This window comes from Rhamphochromis sp. 'chilingali' (assembly GCF_963969265.1).
Source record: "Rhamphochromis sp. 'chilingali' genome assembly, chromosome: 14".
In the NCBI taxonomy this organism is placed as follows: domain Eukaryota; kingdom Metazoa; phylum Chordata; class Actinopteri; order Cichliformes; family Cichlidae; genus Rhamphochromis; species Rhamphochromis sp. 'chilingali'.
The window spans coordinates 23,855,781-23,875,021 of NC_137941.1; the positions used below are offsets into that span (position 1 = coordinate 23,855,781).

Below are 19,241 nucleotides of genomic sequence, written 5' to 3' on the forward strand. Positions count from 1 at the left end.
TTTTGATTCGTGACCTGCCAAGATGGTGCTGCGCTCCCACAATGCACTGCGACATTACGTCAACTCCAAAGCCCTTTGCGTGCAGGAGTGTATGCGCATGCGCATTGCCACGGTGGTTTAAAAAATAAAGATATAATGAAAAGTAATTAATAAAAATTAAATATTTAAACATTCCCACAAATGTGCAATGAACGTGCAAAAACTCTCTTTAGTAGTTGTTGCTGTTTCTTTCTTTCTTTCTTCTTTTTTTTTTTTTTGAAAAATAACGACGTCTCTGAGGCGCGAAATCTGACAGCGAGAGGAACGGCCGGATACAGGAGACGGGAAGAAACAAGCCGATTATGTTCGCGTTAATTAAGTGGTTGGAAGATGTAAAATTCTCAATTCTGCCAACTGAACATATACGAGATTTTAATGAGGATGAATAATTAGCCGGCATGGAGGAAACGGACCTTTATTTCATGGAGTGGCGACAAGAAACCAAGGCGGGTGGCCAGTCTAAGAAGCCTCCATCATCAAGCTAGCAGGTGCCTTTTCCCATATAATATTACTTTATTCTCGTGTGTTTGGAACGGAAGCGTAGAGCTGCCACCCAGGCAAAAGAGAAATATAAGTATATCACGTTATAACGTGAAAAGTTTATCGTTCTAACAATATACTATCATGTTTGAACAACATGTTTGAACAACATTGTACGAAAAATGTACATAATTATCACGTCCGTACAATATTGTGCGAACGTGACAATTATGTATATTATAATAACGTGATATTATATTATACAAACATGAAAAGCATAATGTTAGAACAATAAACATTTCACGTCATAACGTGATACAGCTCTATTTTTCTTTTGCCTGGGTGGCAGCTCCACGCTTCCATAATTTGGTAATCAAAATATGTAACTTAATTAATTATATTGTGACGTACTTTTGCCTTTTCTTATTATTCTGCCTTCTCAATAACTATCAAAGCCTATTCACATTTAATTTGGCTTTCACAGAAATCCTACCTCTCCTTCTGGCTACAGAGTACTTACCAAGGTTAGAAACAAAGAACAGTTATGCTTTATTAATGTTCGCTAATTACAATGTTCCACATTTCCTTGCTTTTTAAGTCATTTTTAGGCTTTTTAGAGTTTTTGTTTTTTATTTTTTTAGCAGTAATGTTTCTGCCTATTTATTTCAGCCCATGAAATCGAATGCAGATCTTCCTAATGTGAGATTTACATAAATGTAAGTAATTTTGTTTGTCATTGTCATTAATGTTGTTGCTGTTGTTGTTTTTGTGCAGTTTGCAATCATATAAACCTAGCAAGCATCAGTCAGCACAGTGACTAACCTAAACAGATTCTTGCTTTATTCACATATATTATATGTAATTATATATACCTGCACATTGTACCTAGGGTTGCAGCCACTTGGCCCCACCCCATTGTTGTGACAGCCCTGATTGTACTCATACACTGCATCTGAGCAGGGAACAGTCTGCCACATTAATGTATTTTTAAGTGACTTGTTTGTAATACATGAATTTGTTTTTTACAGATGTCAAAGTCTCAACCTCATGCTGCCCTCCCCCATCCTCCTAAAGTAAGTATTTGTTGTTGTAGTTTTTTATGTGGTGTCTGTGTCACATGCTAATCATAATTATTGAAATAACTGTTTTCTAACAGATTTTCCAAAACACTAGTTAGGTTTGTTGTCATTCAGACCAATACTACTGCTTAGACATTGCATATGCATAGATACAGTCGTAGTGCTTGACACATGCAAACAGTAGTAGATGTACTAAAAAGGAAATAATTACAATCATGATGTTGATTGCTGATGTCAGTATATATATTTTAGAGGAATGTTTTGTTTTTCACCCAAAATGAACTATATTGCTTCAGAAGAGATTTATTACCCTACCGGACTCTTATATATTGTTCTGTTTTTTGTTTGTTTTTGTTATTTTCAGGTTCAATGGTGCGTGTTCTTCTAATGGCCGCCTTCCCACTGGAGGTTTTGATCCACAGCAATTTAAAAGGTAATCAGCTTTGAAAGTCAGTTCAAATGGTTAGCTAATAGTACTTTAAAAAGCCTACAACTCTGTCACCAGTTTCTTTACCAAAAATTACCCATAAAAGTATCGCTCAATAGCATATATTGTAGTTCAAATGTTTAGTTGTACAAATATCAAATTTTTGGAAATCTAAAACTAGTCAAACACTCAAATGTTCATGCTTTTTATAGGAGGACAGAGCAAAACGGACATCGGCGCAGAGTGAAGAACTGCCCTTGATAAGGACACTATGACAGCCATATATAGTAAGTGAAGACTTTCTGTGTATCTAAAATTGCATACAGCACAAGTAACTTACTTTGCAACCATTAAAATAGGTTGTAAAGTAAGTTACCAATACAAATAGGTGATGATGCATTGTAGTGGTTGGTCTCAGACAAAGAAGGTCAACAGATTTATGAATGCTGGAAGGTAAGGAGAGACGACCAAAAGGAGTGTTAGCATTACTGTAATGTGAACTGGATAGACTTCCCATCTAGGAAAAAAAAGAGGTAAAATTATGCGTAAAATATATCTGTATTAATATCTGTATCTATATAAACAGAAATATCTGTTTGCTAAATGAAGCCAGCTAACATAAATCACATTTTTATTTTAACTCTGATAAAAGTAATAGAACTGTGACTTTTGTTTGTTACAGTGGCGGAAGGGGTTTCCCAGCGTGTCCAGAAGGGCTTTGAGGATTGCCGTGAAAGCTGGGGGAACTGAGACTGCTGGAAAAGGAAAAGAAATTACATTTTAAGTATGCTGACTTATGTTCATACAATCACACACACATACACACACATATGTGTGTGTGTGTGTGTGTGTATGTGTGTGTATATATATATATATATATATATATATATATATATATATATATATATATATATATATATATATATATATATATATATATATATACACATATATGTATACACATATATGTATATGTGTGTGTGTTTCTTTTAGAATGTTTAAGTATGTAATGAGAATAAACTTATAAAATGAATATTCCTTGCTTGATTGATATGCTATATGTATGTTTTAAACATCAAATAAAGATTTCTTTCAGATGTTACATGTGAATGTGTTTTCTTAGAAATATATGAAGGGTTAAATTTATATTTTTTTGAATGATTTTAAATAAATTTAAATTGTATTTTGAAATATATTTTATTAATATATTTCAAAATATACAAAAAATGGCCAAAAAATATATGTGCTAAAATACATTTCAAAATACATAAACATATTTCAAAATGTATTTTAAAATACATTTTGAAATATATTTCAAAATATACAAAAAATGGCCAAAAAATATATGTGCTAAAATACATTTTAAATATATAAATATATTTTAAAATGTATTTTAGCACATATATTTTTTGGCCATTTTTTGTATATTTTGAAATATATTTCAAAATGTATTTTAAAATATATTTTTTTACCGTATTGGGGCAGATGATTTATCACGTTAAATCAAAGTAAGACCATACTATAGCTTGGTGCAGGCGGTTTCTTTCATATTCCACATAATCATTAGACTCGTGGTTAGTAGGCAAATCAATAACGGTGATATATGATTTCATATTACTGATGATATAGAAACCTTCAAAGCAAAGATTGTATATAAAAGATGGACTAATAGCTAAATGGAGGTAAGACTCTTGATCACAAAAAAGAAGCATTTTTTAAAACAGTGGTTTTCATACAATTTGTCCTCAAAACACACTAAAGAGAATATCTGTGCAAAACGGTCTCTATGAAATGTCATTACTTCTGTCAGGTTAAGACACTTTTGATATGCATAAGCAGGCATTTCTTTTTCTTTTCAAAAATCTCCACTAGTATATAACTTCTCTCTATTAGTTTATCACTTTCAAACAATCCAACAACCACTTTTGCTTCCTCTGGTTATATTAAATGCTCTTAAAAACAGACCAGGTTTCTCTCAAAACGAATGTTTGGTTTCTAAGTGCTAACATTTCCATGGAATTGAACTACTAGTTCTCGATTCCCATACCTGCAAGTGACTTAGCTTAAGCGTGCAGTATCTTGGGCTTCTCTTCTCTTCTATTCAATTTTTTTTATACAGCGCCAAATCAGAACAACAGTTGCCTCAAGGTGCTTTGGGTTTGTGGTGTACCAGTGGCTTCTCATTAAGACTATGCTTCCTCCTCACCGTCACCCAGCCATCCTGTTTCCCCGGTTGCTTGGGACAGTTTGCTGGGGGCAGCTGTTGGGGCCTACGCTACCTTCAGTTGCATCGGCTACAGGGGCCTGGCTAGCTACAGGTTTTTCAAGGGTGGAAGCAGAGTCTGCAGTTAATCTTATATAAGATATAAGAAGTTCATATAAGAAGTTTCAATTAAATTGCTACGCAGACAAGATACACCCAAAATACCACTGTGTGCTGGAACAGGAAGTGAGAGCGAACACTAAGTGACAGTGCCACCCAAAGGATGAAAGCATCCTTCTGACAGGATGAGTTTGGTATTTTTTTCTCATCTACAACTTAGTCTTAATTACTTGTTTCAAACAAACAAAAAGCCCACTCTTAGAAACAATGGGTGGTGTCAGAGTGGCCACATCAGATTTTTAGAGGCCTATGTCACAACAATATTATAACATGTTAGCATCAGGGAATTTGCGTGATTGTCAAAACTATGGAATCCAGCAACATAAATACTTACTAAACCAAATCAAATCAAAACATCCACAACTGCCACAATTGTTTAACACCTGCAGTCAGCAACAGTCTTGTATGGACAGCGACAGAGATTAAGTCCTGTCCAACCTCATCAACTTTATCCAGGGCCTCCACAGGTGTCTGTAGCCCTGCCTCATAGAATGACGGAGCTATCATAACACATCACGGCTCAGAGTGGAAGAGTGGCAGCACCCAGCTAGTCTACTGTACAATCTAGGCCCCTGGGCATGAAGATGGGGTGGATCAGATCATTCCCTTGTTGCCAGGGATGGCTCTCTCAGGGCATGACAAAATGCTTTGTCTGCATGTGACTCCCACCAGGTTTTTTCTTACAGGGGTCAGGATTCAGAGCGGGAGAATGACCGCATGAATTGAAAGTGGCCAGAGGGAAATTGCAGGGGGCAAAAAAAAAAGAAAGGACGTGTGTGACGTGGCTGTGCTTAAGTTGATTTGTTATGTACTGCGGACCCTGCTGTTGCCCCTTTCCTGGTGTTGCTCACAAAAGTGTTCTGCCAAAATCCTTCTTGTCGCCCCGGTACCTCAGGCCCTGGTATGATTGACACCCTGTCACATTATCTTATGACAGCACTGGTGCAGAGAGAGAGAGTGCTAAGAAGTGATACTGGGACACACACGCACATGGTTACACATACATGCCGGTGCAAATGCATGCATGCACACACAAATACAGTAAACAGAAACACGCCCTGAGGAGCATCAAGACACACCAGCTGGGTAATGAAAATACATCTCGGCCTTGATGTGTCTGCATGTGTAGATTCTCCTGCTCTAGAGGCAGAATTCACCAAGCGCTTGAGAAGGTTCATACAGGGCCACAGATGTTTTGCACATCATGTATCATGCTCCTGAGATGTGCTATTTTAGGCAACAGGGTATATGGAACAATCCACCGATTCCTTTATGAGCATCAGTTTCTATAGCCGGTAGCTTCACAGTTTTATTTATGTAGTTCGATGCCCAAGAGATGTTGTTTCGTGGCAATGTAACACCTCTAGCATACATATCAAGGAATGATAAACCAACAAAGGGGACCAAAATAGATGAAAGTTAAGAAAGAGGAGTTAAATGTTAGTCTCATCTTTGTTCTGAAGTTAATATGATGCGAATCTCAGAAGAAGCTGAATTGTTAACTTTGTGTGTTTATAGAGTAACATGACAGAAAGCTTTAAAAAGCATGTAGCAAGTAAAGACGAAAAAAACATTTTATTGCTGCTGGATTCTGTTGCAGTACAGTACGATTATCAATACAGATAAGTTGGTATCAGTTGTAACTTCTGTTTTGATATGTAGTCCTCATGTAAATGAGGGATTGTCATTATTTTGGGGGACAAGGACCCCTTTACAAAGGTCCACCTCATAATTTTTCACATTTAAATAGAGGTTAATTTGATTCAGATTACATTTAGTAACAGCCTTTATAATGCTCATACCTTTCAAGTAACTGCTCTGCTCTGTTCTCAATAAAAACAGCTTCATAAAAAACCTAACTGGAGATCTTCTAAATTTAGCTCGTTCTTGCTTAGCATCACTTGATGATGCCTGACCTAAAACTATTTCTCCATGTTCACCAGTAAATGCCGGTTATCTAAATATGCACTTTCCAGGAACTTTTGCTCCTAGTAGTAGTTTGCCTGCACTTGTCCTTGGGAGTCTTCTTCTAGTTTAAGTTTTTGACCTGCCAAAATCCTGCCACTAAATTCTAACGGGACTTAGGATGAAGAAGTGAAATGAAATCCCAGTTCTATTAATCCTCCTATATAATTTTCAACTGTCAATCAAATGCTGCACACTGGACTTTTATGTTCTGACAAACATCTCACACAAAACTGTTGCAAACATAACTTTTTTGTCTTTTTTTTTTGCTTCTTAGCGTTTTGTTGTGTATACTTGGGACAGTTTGGGAAGTATGAAATTCTCAACCATAAAACTTCTTACACTTCAACCCTCAGACCTAAACTCTTCTGTAGCCTATATATCAAGTGTCAATATCCTGCTTACTGGTGCTAGTTTTCTCTTTTAACAGACAGCTTTTGTAAGCAGATTTGAACAACTGCCACAGAAAGTAACTTATTTTAACGCTTATTTGCCATGAAACCTCACAGTGTGAAACTACACTAAAAATACGATAGGTTTAGGGTTTGGCATTCGTCAGAAGATGTTAAGGACAGGTTGAGATTCCCATTTCTTTAAGCAAAACAGACAATAGTAACCCCTTCTGTAAATGGGATTCACAGGGATCCTTGGCCAACAGTGGGCCACAAATGTTCGTGGGCATGAACCTTCCGAGGGCCAGGTCAGGTCATGCATGCCGTTAACAGCTGGATAAGGATGATGGATGTCAGACCACAGCACACGTCAAAGTCCAGATATACATCTGACAGCTGGATGACATTGAACTGGAAGTTAAGAAGAAATTATTATCAGTGAATGCTGTTCATAAACCATAGATACATATTATTTCAACAAAGGTTCCATCTTTTGCGCTTTGGTATTACGTTGATGTCGAATTAGTTTAGTTTATTTTGTTCATACACACCTGCAAGGTCAGACCAGTCTTTAGCACAAAATCTGAACATTTATTTCAGGGCATTTCCATCAGTTATTAGATAGGTTTAGTGAGCAGGGTCAGGCCAAAATGAAACCCCCGATTAGCATCTGAGGCCCACTTTAAGGGTTGATATTCATCTACCTTCGTCTCCCGCACTAAGAGGTGGAGGCTAATCTCTAAGGGTACCCCGTAACCCCCTATTGCCTGTCTTTCCATTTCCTACACCCCCTACTTCCCTCCTTCCCCCTCTGGAGGCCTGCATTAAACATAAAGACTCTTCATGGATGAGTGAGTCAACAAATTACCACAGCCAATAAACGGGGGAAAAAAATGATCTGCCCCTCTATATACCACCAGTCTGTCTTTGCCTTTCTCTCATCACTAGCCCCCCTTCTTCTGCCCAAACCCTTTACCTTACTGTCCTCCATTAGGTTATTGTCCCAGACTTTTAAATAAACATGATCGTAGCCCGAGCCTCTCCTTATTGCATTTAGTTAGAGCATCCGTCCTCATGCTTGACTGGTTGTGTCCATCAACTCAGGGGAGTCTGACTTGCTGCAAAATCCCAGCTAATACACATGAAACTGCTACAGCTGTTGGTCTAACCTTTGAGTGTCTCCTAAGGAGCACAGTGATATTTGCACTTAATAAAATTATGCCTACCAGGAGAATATGCCGCTGACATTTGCCATTTGTCAAGTTGAGGTGGCGGTGAGGCTTTATGAGTCATTAGTGTTCAGCGTACAGCTGAGAGTTGCTTTGGCCACAAAGGTCTATTACTGTACATGGCAGAAATCTTTGTTAAGATCATCAAAAACTGCCATCGGTCTTGGACCTGCATTTTTAAAAATCTTTTACACAATGGTGTAAATCACCACTTGATTCAGACAGAACTTGTGTCGAGTTATGCTTTGGTTTTTTGGTGTTTCATGTCGTGCTGAAAACAGACCTAAGATGCTGAAATCATACATTTAGGAGATAAAATTAGGGGTTAATGAGTCCTTAAGTATTATTCACAAAGGATGAGTGACTGGTATATGGAAGTTCATTTCTTCTTTGCAATGTTTATCACAAAAGAAGCTTGAGTTGTAAAAAAGATTTTTCCAGCGTGGCATTCATAATGTGTGCAGATATACACAGATATACAGGGGAAGTGACTCATAGGGCACGACTGCATTTAAGAAAGTGTTGTATAGCATCATACCACATGTGTGGTTATTCTTATATGACATGACATTTCCTTGTTAAGTTGCTTTTATTCTCCTAAAAGTTGTGTTTTGAAGAACGTCCTTATTTGAAGTTATCTTGAACAACAGTAACAATGATGTAGTGGGAATACATCAGAGACATTACAATGTAGATAAAAGACCATAGTGTCTATTAAAAAGAAAGTCTTCATTACTACATTCTCCATGGACGCTTTTTATGTTTCCTTCACAAGAGTTAAAAATGATATTTTTATGTACACTAGCAAAAACCCGCCCAGTTTTTTTTGCCAGGCATGTGGCGCTTTGTTCGCTTCGCTCACGTCATTTAATGTTATTCTTTTTATCTTGGTTTTAGTACCGTATATAGCCAGATGGCAAAAATAGCTATCCATAAACACCAAACAAATGAACAATACATATATTTGTACGTCTTCTTCGCAAGCTACATATTCATTGTATAAGACAAAGTAATCAGTTTCACTGTTTGATGAACAGTTTTTTATATTTATATACTTTTTTAGACATCCATCACAACACATTCCAGTTACCCCAAAATGCTGCTGCACTAAAAATCGTTCAGTAACATTTATTTACAAATAACAGCGTACATGTACCATATACCCATACCCGTACCCATAACGTACACATTATGCCAACAAAGTACATGTGACGTACACGAAATGTTGCCATAGAACGACAATTTACAGATGTGCTGAACTGTTGATGTAATCAGTTAGTATAAATAATTTGCAAGGATTTGAGTTTTATAGAAATATTTCCAAAAGCTACATACACGAAAACAATCCTGGTAGTTTAAGTTTAAGTTTGGTCCCGTTTGATTCACGTGCCTGGGAGGAGTTAGCAAGCAGACATACATAACTTTGAGTATTTCAAGTATGATGTCTTTGAAACATGAACATTCGTTCGATCGTGGCGATCGTGGCTCAAGAGTTGGGAGTTCGCCTTGTAATCGGAAGGTTGCCGGTTTGAGCCCCGGCTTGGACAGTCTCGGTCGTTGTGTCCTTGGGCAAGACACTTCACCCGTTGCCTACTGGTGGTGGTCAGAGGGCCCGGTGGCGCCAGTGTCCGGCAGCCTCGCCTCTGTCAGTGCGCCCCAGGGTGGCTGTGGCTACATTGTAGCTTGCCATCACCAGTGTGTGTGAATGGGTGGATGACAGGTTGTGTAAAGCGCTTTGGGGTCCTTAGGGACTAGAAAAGCGCTATACAAATACAGGCCATTTACCATTTAAACATCCTTTAATAAACAGGTAACACTGTTGAAGATCAGAAAGGACACATTTAAGCACATCAGTGTTTACCGCTCAAAGACATAAAACTTTATCGGAGTCTTATCAGGCGTAGTGACTGAGAAATGATCTTTAAGGTCTTTTATACCAAAACTACTATGTTTTTATGTGCTGTGCTATGTAGCACTTTACTTACATGTGCTATAATTTCCCTTCAAAATTAAATGATAACACATTTAATGTTGCTTTGGGGTATTTTGGTTGATAAATAGTCAATATATTAGGCAAATATAATTTTGTAGATTAATTACAAACATTTGAATAAACTTGTTAGACACGGTATCTGAAACACTAAATGTTCCAATTCCAGTTTCTTTAAACAATGAGGTGGATGTTCGTTTGAAGGGTTTATGTGTGTAAGTGGTTTTGAACATTGCTTATACAGATTTATTTCCTTTTTTTTAATTGATGCTGGTTGTTCTGTGGTTAGATCACTGTCTGTGAGAAAGACACTTTTTAGATGCTGGCATTTACTTCCACTGCTGGATTATCTTCAAACTCATCCTAATGAATCCCTTGCTAGCTCAGTGCTCAGAGCGCCGTTGCACATTATTTTAGCAATCATGTTTTATTCAAAAGCAGCAGAGTCACACTGTAAAAAAATGACAAAAGAAAGTATTCTTTGTTGCATGCAGACCAAGATCATGCGGAATATGTCGGCTGATAATGAATCCATATGCGATGTGATGGTTCAAAGAGGAGAGGATCGAAACACGTGACACCAGGGGCAGGTAAAAGTCCAAAATCTGAAGTTTTGATGCACACAAAAGGATCAAACGCAGGTAGAGAGCCAGCGGTGCAGTCAGAATAGACAGGACGTAGGCAGAAAAGTAAAACTTAAAAAAAGAGAGAAAAAAGCAAATACAGAGTTAAGGAACAGGCAGATGTCATACACAAGGAATGTAAAAACATTAAAACAAAAGCAAAACTAACCAGGAAAATGGAAACTGCAAAAGAAGTGAAATACTACTACGGTGAAATACTGGAACACATAAAAACTGTGGATTTTAGAATTCAATGGAAAATGCCAAAACATAACTCCCAAATCAACTTGCAGGGTTATATTCTACTGTATAGAAGAACTGCTGTCAATCAAAAGAAAGCAATATTAAAAAGTGACCGGTAATAAGAATATTTATAGATTCAAGTCACTGAAACACAAACCACATAACAGTAAATGTCACTTTCGAGAGGACTGACTAATGTGTGTTCTTATCATCATTCCATTCATGCCAAACCTATAACATGTTGGGTAATGTGTTGAGATGCTTCTCTCACTCTTGGGGGGGTCTATTTGAAGGTCTCACTGTGTGGTCAGAAAAAGCAGCACAAACAGCATTCAGGGGAGTACTTGAGGAGCAAGAGCAGAGTTACCGACCTACTTCACATTTGAAGAAGCTGAACAGCAGCAAAACTACCGGAGAGAGAAATCTGTTACGGTAAACTAAAAAACAGTTTGAGCTACTTGGTAATAAAGCAAAGAGCATTTTAAAGGTCTGCTCTATATGGCTTTGCACTTTTTGTTGTTTTTGCATAATCTTGCTGACAGGAAGACAAACAATCAGCACTTTTCACATATTTCTGCTTCTGCTCTCAGCTTTTCTGAGGAAATATAATACAATATAATACTTCCCAGCAAAAAATATCACTCTACTGAGTTTATTTCAAAAAGGGCCAACACAGGTTACACATAAATCAAAATATAAAATGTACAAAGGATGTCATTTTTGGTCCTGTACAGTGTGGCCAGCGGTCAGACACCTGCCCTTCACTTACAGTGGAGATACTGTAACAAGGAGGCTTCAAGTTTTTGGTGGTTTAACCCTAACTCGGGAAATGCCAATAAAATATTTACTGTGGTAAGTTACTGTGTAAACATGAACTGCCAGCGCGCTATTGCAAACAGTCAGTTTAAATAGGAGCACTTTACAGGACTAACAGTGTGCGCAGAGTATTTCTATTCTATGTGAGTTTAGAAAAAGACAGAAAAATAGTCACATGATTGATTTACAGCAGGGCCACAATAGGAAATAAATGATTGCACAATCAATTATATGTGATTTAAATTTCAATTCCTTTTGAACCCATTTATAAAGAGAGATACATTTATTTCATTTTATAATATTTCTACCATCATTATCCTATGATTTCAAGTTTTCAAACAGGAAAAAGCGATCCGGTCTGAACTCCAAGATGCTTCACCCTCTCCCACCCGGAGACTGTGTTTGTCTGCGCTCCAGTGAGCCTCAATCCCTTGGTCTCCATTACTCCTGCACTGTTTTATGGTAAGTCCAGTCATTCATATACAGCACGCCCAAAGTCAGCAAACTTACAGAACATTCAAGCTAATCCCACGATTTTCTTCTTTTTTTTGCCGACTCACATCAGCAATAATGAGCTGTGTGGAGACTGAAGAGGCCTGTTTCTGGCAGTGTGAACACTGCTCCAACTTTATCCTCAAGGATTGGGTTAAGCTTAACAAACCATTTGATGGTACACTCACTGACTCGCTTCTTTGCCTTCTTTACCGTTTCTAGTACATAAGGCAGAACCTCCTCTGGAAGATACATATAGATTTTAAGTACAGTATTGATGGGCACAACAGTATTTTGTGATAACTGGGTTTGCTCAATGAAATTTAAGTAAGTGTGTTGCATCCAATCATCAGAGCTGCGCGAAAAATCTAATGACATTGAGAAAAAAAAGCAAAAGAATATATATTTATAGTATGTTATAGTATTTAGTAAATTAAATAAGCAATTTAAAATGTGTATTTACCCTTTAAAAAAACTTGTAGTCAGCCATTTAGGTATTCTCTCTTCCTGGCAGGTCCTGTCCCCAGTGTGAAATTAATTGCTGTGAAGTTGTCATGCCAATTTCAAAATGTTATTTTCAGATCAGATCTACACTGTCTTAAAAAATCAGAGCCATGCCAAGCCAAGCAGAAAATAATCTGTAACATCACACAATCCATGAAGGACACTGATTTTCACTTTGATGCCGTTTGATGTTGTTTGATTTTGTTTGTTTGGAGCGTGTGTCCGTGTACCCGTCTGTTTGTATGTAGGCATGTGCATCTGCATGCCCTGCACATGAGATAGATTTTTCTTCTATTTTTTGAATTCTGAAGAATTGAGTATGACTGAGGAGCAGCAAAAGGTTACAATTGGAAAACAAACTGTATGACAACAGCGCTCTCTTTTGATATTGCAATTGGGAATCTTCAAATGCAACCACACAAAGAGGAAGTGAAAGGAGAGAGAGAGAAGAAGAAAAAAACAAAAACAAAGGAAAGGCAAAATTGAAGTTGTCAGTTTGTACCTGAGTTGTCTCAAACTATCCCATTCTGCAGCCTGGTGGGGGTTTCTGTCAGCTGGCAGCCTATCTGTCACTGCCACTCCATTTCTTTTCCTGGGCTTTTATACACTCGATCTCAGGGTCTGGGCTTGCAATGACGGCACAGTAAAATTAAGGGGCACATGACAAATACATTAAAGAATCATTAAAATCATTGACAGAGGAAATGATATATGTACTCTTTTGTATTTTAATAACAACCTACATATGGATACTTAGAGATGTTGTTCTTTTGCCTGAACAATATTCCTGAGGCAGATTTCTTTAGCTCAACCCACTGTAGCGTGTAACATTGCATTGCTATTTGTTTTTCTTTTCCTCTCTTTGAAGACTTTCTCAGGCTGATACAGAACTCCAAAAATCCCTAGAGAGGATACTGGGACAGAAAAACGTGACAAGACATCGATCTTAACAAAGAAATGAAGGAATCGTTTGATTTTACAGTCATATCTTTCTTGCGATAGACTGTTTCTTTCTGTACAATAACGCCGCTTCTGCTAGTACATTGCAAAAGTAATTTCCATGTACTTGGTCTATTTCTGCCTATTTTGCACATTGCAGTCTAAAAGCTTTGCCTCTTTATAATGTCTCAACCATTTTCTGCATCCTTGCTCACAAGTGCCATATGAACAATTTGACATAATAGCAGAGTAAAAACATGAAATTATAATGCAATGTCTCACTGAGGGTTATAGTCGCATTTAAAAAATGCTTTTCCAGTGATCTCAAAGATTGCTCGCTGCAGTGAAATTTAATAGTTTGAGCATAGCACCCCCTCCAGGTGGGCATTATTTCTTGCTAATAATACCTTCAATGCTCAGACTGAAGCAGAGGCTCTCATTGTTTCCCTGCAATTACAGGCCTTTCTACTTTGATTGGTGGGTAATTGACTTGGTTTTACCCTGTATGATTTTCTTTCCGAATTTGCCACTCATATTCTAATCTTGGCTCCTGATCAGACAAAGCCACTCTCCTAGTAATTAAAGACGGCAAAGCCAGGTGTAGGACTGGGGAACTAGGGAACCATAGCCGGATGAATGGGACTGATTAGGTGTTTAGTGAAAATGAGATTTTCTGGCTCAAAGACAAAGTAAAGCCTCTCACTCGGTGCTCACTGTTCAGTGGGGTGGCAATTGACTGCTGTTGATGAGGTACATGAGGTAAAAGCCTGAAAATGACTTTGTGCATTCATCATATTTGGAGCAGAGGAGTCGCGGCGTCAAAGTCGCAGTGTAAATCTGAGAGACACACCTCAAGCATTTTTAATTTGAAGTGTTTTTGATGAAATGGAAGGTCTTTATTTTAATTGGGGAGAAATCAGACTCTTGAATCGGCTGAGTAAAAAGAATCCAGAAAAAAATGGTAGCTTGAAAATTTGTGTGGGAGGGTGAGCCGTAACTTGACTATGGTTTTCAGCAGAAACACTATATTCTTTATGAAATGACATGAAAGACAACTTCTTTCATAAGGTAAGCTTCTCATGCTGCAGTTACACCAGTGGTGCTGGATGAGCTCAACAAATCATATTTCAGTTCTACTTTAAGTGAACAACAGCTGTGATCAGGTCAAGGTCAGCATACTTTGAGGGGTGGATAGACGCCAAGCGACTGAATAAAAAAAGAAAAAAAGTTGTTTTTTTTCCTTCATTGAGACTGGATTGGATTTTAATCAACACATTATGCCAGTTGTTAATTGCTTTCGCTGCCTGCTGCTAAAATAATTTGCTACTTTTTTTTATTGTAGTAGTAGCCATCTGTTTCAAAACACAAGGACAGGATCAGGCTTAGACCTGGGGTAGATGTTGACATGAGATACAGGCGGCTAATTTGCACCGTCACCACCTTATTTATGAGGGCAAGAATGTGTCAAATGGAGGAAATCGGCACGATGAGAGCCTAAAATTAAAAGCAAAGAGTGCATATATATAATATATATATATATCTATAGTCCTCCATCCATAACCCTTCCTTGTGTAGTTTTGTACCAAAATGATAAATGAACAGTCACTAATGTACAAAATGCACAAGCCAGATTATCCTGTGCATTTTTTAATAACAACAGTGGGCTCAAACTGCTCTAACCCATCTTTGTCTGTTTAATAGCTGAAAACCACTCAGATGCTTTCATTAATGCCTAAAAAGGACAACAGCCATGAGAAGCTCAGCGAAAGCTTTTACCGAAAGCTTGACCTCATATTTATTCTCATCAATCTTACAGTTGAGGTTCAAGTCACTGGTTGTGTAGACGGCTCTTCTCTCTGATATGGTCTCACCTATTTGCTCAGCTTATGGCATCTTTGGCATTCTTTCCTTTTGTGTGTTTCTCTTAAATGCAGATGACAATATCTTCAGGTACGCTCCACTTCAAATCGGGTGAAGCTTTCCATTGCCTTTCTGGTGTTTCCAACTCCATGTAGTAGAAGTAATGAGGTAAAAGCCAGTAGCTGGACAGTAGCTGTAGTGTGAGGAGGCATTAATGTGCTGAGGTTCCTCAGATCAGATCAAAGGTTTATGAGGACTCACTTGTTTGTTGTTTGAACCTCTCACCTAATTTTTTGTTAATATTCAAAAGTGTACCTGTGTGAGGTGGGAATTATGACAAGTATCTTAGAAATTTTATCTTATTTCCAAAGCTTCCTCCTTTAGAACCAGTTTTTAATTATTTCATGAAGCATCATCAACAATTTTACCATGCTATACAGTACGCATGTGTCTGTTTTATCGACTGTCATGCATGTAGTGTTCACATCTGTGTGTGTGTGTGTACAGACTGTAGTACAGACAGGGAAGGAATTTTTTTAGTCTATGTGTTGCCAGTGCCTGGGTTTGAATGCGGCTTCTCTACAGGAGGGAACCAAGCTATCAAAGCCATCATGTACTTTAATTACAGGTAATCTCAACTCACAGACACTCGTCCACTCCCTCAGCTCTTAAGAACTTCCTCCTCAATTACCAAAGTGCCTCAATTAGGCCCTAAATAAGCAGTGGACATGCACAAGGGAGAGGTGGGCAAATTACAACAGAGAGGGTAAAAACAACAGGCCGTATAAGAGCCAGTGTGATGCAGAGGCAATTAAAAGACAAAAAAAGAGAGTTCTACCACGCAGGGCGAAAATGAGCAAAAAAAAAAAAAAGTGGAAAAAAAAAACCTTTGATGAACTAGCTCTCAGCTAAGTGGAGCTTAAGAGGTGATGGTTGAAGAGAAGAAAGAGTGAGAAAAGATAAAGACAGTTGATTGGCAAGAAGGTTGATGTCACACTGTTTCCCTACAGGACCATATGTCGGGGAGAGCACTCAGTCACTGAGAGAGTGGAATGTGTGAGTAAGTCATGCTTTCTATAGAGCAAGTAGGCGTCCCACAGGCAGCTGATTCTCTGCTCTCTCTCTGCTTTCCCTTGCATTCATTATCCAGCCAACCCCATACACACTCCATCAACTGTGAAACTTACTGGGCTTTTGAATGGACAAATGAAGACCCAGTCTCTTTTAATGGGCTAATTCTGTGTCAAACAAGGACCCTTGTTAAGGGAAAATACTTTAGTATGAATTTGAGAGCATTAGTCAATTAGCTCCAGTATGACCCAGAGTCATTATACATCATCAAAGGAACACAAGAAATAAATTAGAGGCTTATACGCTCACGTCTGTTTATCTGTTTGTTTGTGCGAATGGCAGAGTTCCCTGTGCTCACAGTGGACTGGCTACATTTCATTTTGTGGACACACACTGACCTGGATGGTTGGCTAGAAACTGAGCTCATCTAGATACACAGCAAGCTGCTCATAGCAGACGACAGGGCTGTCATCATAGGTCATCGCTGTGAAACGGAGAAAGTGCTGAGCACCAGGATAAGCAGTAACTCAACAGGGGTGATATGCAAAGGAGGAAGCGAGAAGGAGAGGAAGGAGTAAATAATGCATTCGCTTCCTCCCGTCAGCCTAGCTGTAGAATCCGCCAGACTGATCAAAGTTGCACAGTATGGCTCATCAGGACCGCTTGTGTCCAGGAGAGGGCAGTGTAATGCAGACACAGTGTTGAGACCATTTTCTTTGAGCAGATCCATATGAGGAGAATCATTAAACAGCATCTGTTCAGTCAATTACCCTCGTTGCTAGTCTAATCATATGTTAGATAGAAGGCTAATTAATTTTCCTATAAAGTGAACTCGTCTGGAATTAAAAACAAGTCATGATAGGAAGGGGGGGATGTGTGCTCCTGATAATTAAATGTTCAGAACAATAAAAATTCAACATTTCTGTTTCAGTGTTGAGTTTGTATCACATGACACTAAACCGGCATTTAAAATGATCTTTTAAAAGATCGGGTTTTCAATTTATTGGATGCTTTTTGGAAGTTTGAAAGGTTGAAATTTTAAATCCGTTTTAGCATCATACTGTACAGCATGTGCTCAAAGCTTAACTTGTTTGGCAATTCCACTGAAGACATCAGTGACCTATTCTAAAATGGCAATGGCATTGAGTGCAAATGCCAGAAATGACAGCATTTTCTGGTTCTTGAATAAAACTGTTATATATTTTAGTCACTGGGCTCTGGAGGCTACCCCAGCTGACACCGGCAAGACGCAGGATACACTCGTGACAGGTCGCCAGGTCATCAAAGGGCCAACGCATTCACACCCACGGCCAGTTCTCCAAATTAACTTAAAACACCTATATATTTAGACTGTGAGAGGACACCACCACCGTATAGCTCCTATCTATCCCTATCTATTTTCTGTCTGTGAACAGCATATTTAATCACAAGAGCCTTGATTTTTGTTAAAACACCATGCATTATAGACACCTAACGGTTTTAAAAAATGTAAAAACTTTTAGCTTTTATGCTTTTCAAATTTTATAGTGGAATATTACGTGGTTTATGCTGTGACTTACCCCATAATCGAACTTGCTAAGAACGGAGATAAATGACTGGTTATATTAAGAACTTAACTATAAATCTTTAAGTTGCCTTGTTCGAAGGTATCCTGTAAAAGTATGCAATTGAATGTAAAGGAAAGTAAAACAGTCTGCTCAGTCTTTTACCTCATAAATGCCCAACAAGTTTGGGCCTTTATTTAATAGAAGAATTGAATACTTGATAAAGCTAAGAATTTATAATAATTTACAAAATAGTTAACGTTTTAATGCCACACAAATACGGATAGATGTATTAATTACATTCACAGTCATCAATCTAAAAGTTTCATTTATGTAGCTTGTTCCACCAACAAGAACAAGAGGTCTGGTTTAAGTATAAAGTGACTATGAGGAAATCAACATTTATATGAGTAATACTGAAGACCACCAGAGACGTCATGGGAAAACACTGACTAAAACAGAAGAACAGAGACAGAGCATCAACATGAAAGGATGTCAGAAACTGGAGCTGCAACAGCACAATGGCCAGTGTCAAATATTGACACGAAACAGTAGAAAACACATACAGCAGCAGCTTCTTGGTTTGTATTACACGCCATGGCCTCGGTCATTGAATAATCTTTAACACCATATGTGCCTGCATAGAAAAAAGTCCTCATTATAATGAGTGGAAACTGTGGAAAAAACAGTCATTCCGATGCCAAACCTAAAGAAATTCTGTCTGCCGGATCGATGGCTCATCGACAGCCTCCGCACACGTCCTGCCAAGCTTTTCGATCAGAAAAAAGAGCTAAACATTTTTGTTTCCATTGGTCGGGTTACAGCAAGAGAAAATGAAACAACTGGAGTCAACCAGCAAGATTCCAAGCTCATCTATAAAACACCGCAGGATGCCGCGCAGCTCATCTCTAAATGTCAATGAGGTCGTCGCCGCTCTCGTCGCTCTCGACGGTCAGCTGACGGGTCCACCACTTCTTCACCTCTGACCCTGAAGAAGCCTCGTCGTTGACGGGGTTCATCTTGCAAACAATAGACTTGACACTCGTGCGACCTGAGAATGAAAGACATTCACACCCTGAGTCTTGTGATGTCTGCATGTAATTTATGATGTTATATTACCAATTCCACCACAAATGGACATTCACTGCGTGCCGCTGTAAGCGAG

General features: G+C 38.3%; 1 protein-coding gene and 1 long non-coding RNA gene across 3 annotated transcripts in view; one reads left to right on the forward strand and one right to left on the reverse strand.

The window, feature by feature from the left end:
• The first annotated feature begins 590 nt into the window (after nt 1-590).
• Nucleotides 591-2,493, forward strand: LOC308410045. The gene is made up of 3 exons (XR_013974108.1): nt 591-1,235; nt 1,548-1,592; nt 1,963-2,493. It is a non-coding gene; the product is annotated as an uncharacterized lncRNA (long non-coding RNA).
• A 15,764-nt stretch (nt 2,494-18,257) lies between these two features.
• Nucleotides 18,258-19,241, reverse strand: part of nalcn (sodium leak channel, non-selective) — a 68,359-nt gene continuing 67,375 nt past the window's right edge. For both annotated transcript variants that reach the window (XM_080902698.1, XM_080902699.1), the window contains exon 46: nt 18,258-19,127. In XM_080902698.1, the coding sequence (XP_080758824.1) occupies nt 18,985-19,127 (143 nt within the window). In that variant the 3' untranslated portion in view covers nt 18,258-18,984. The remainder of the gene's footprint in view (nt 19,128-19,241) is intronic.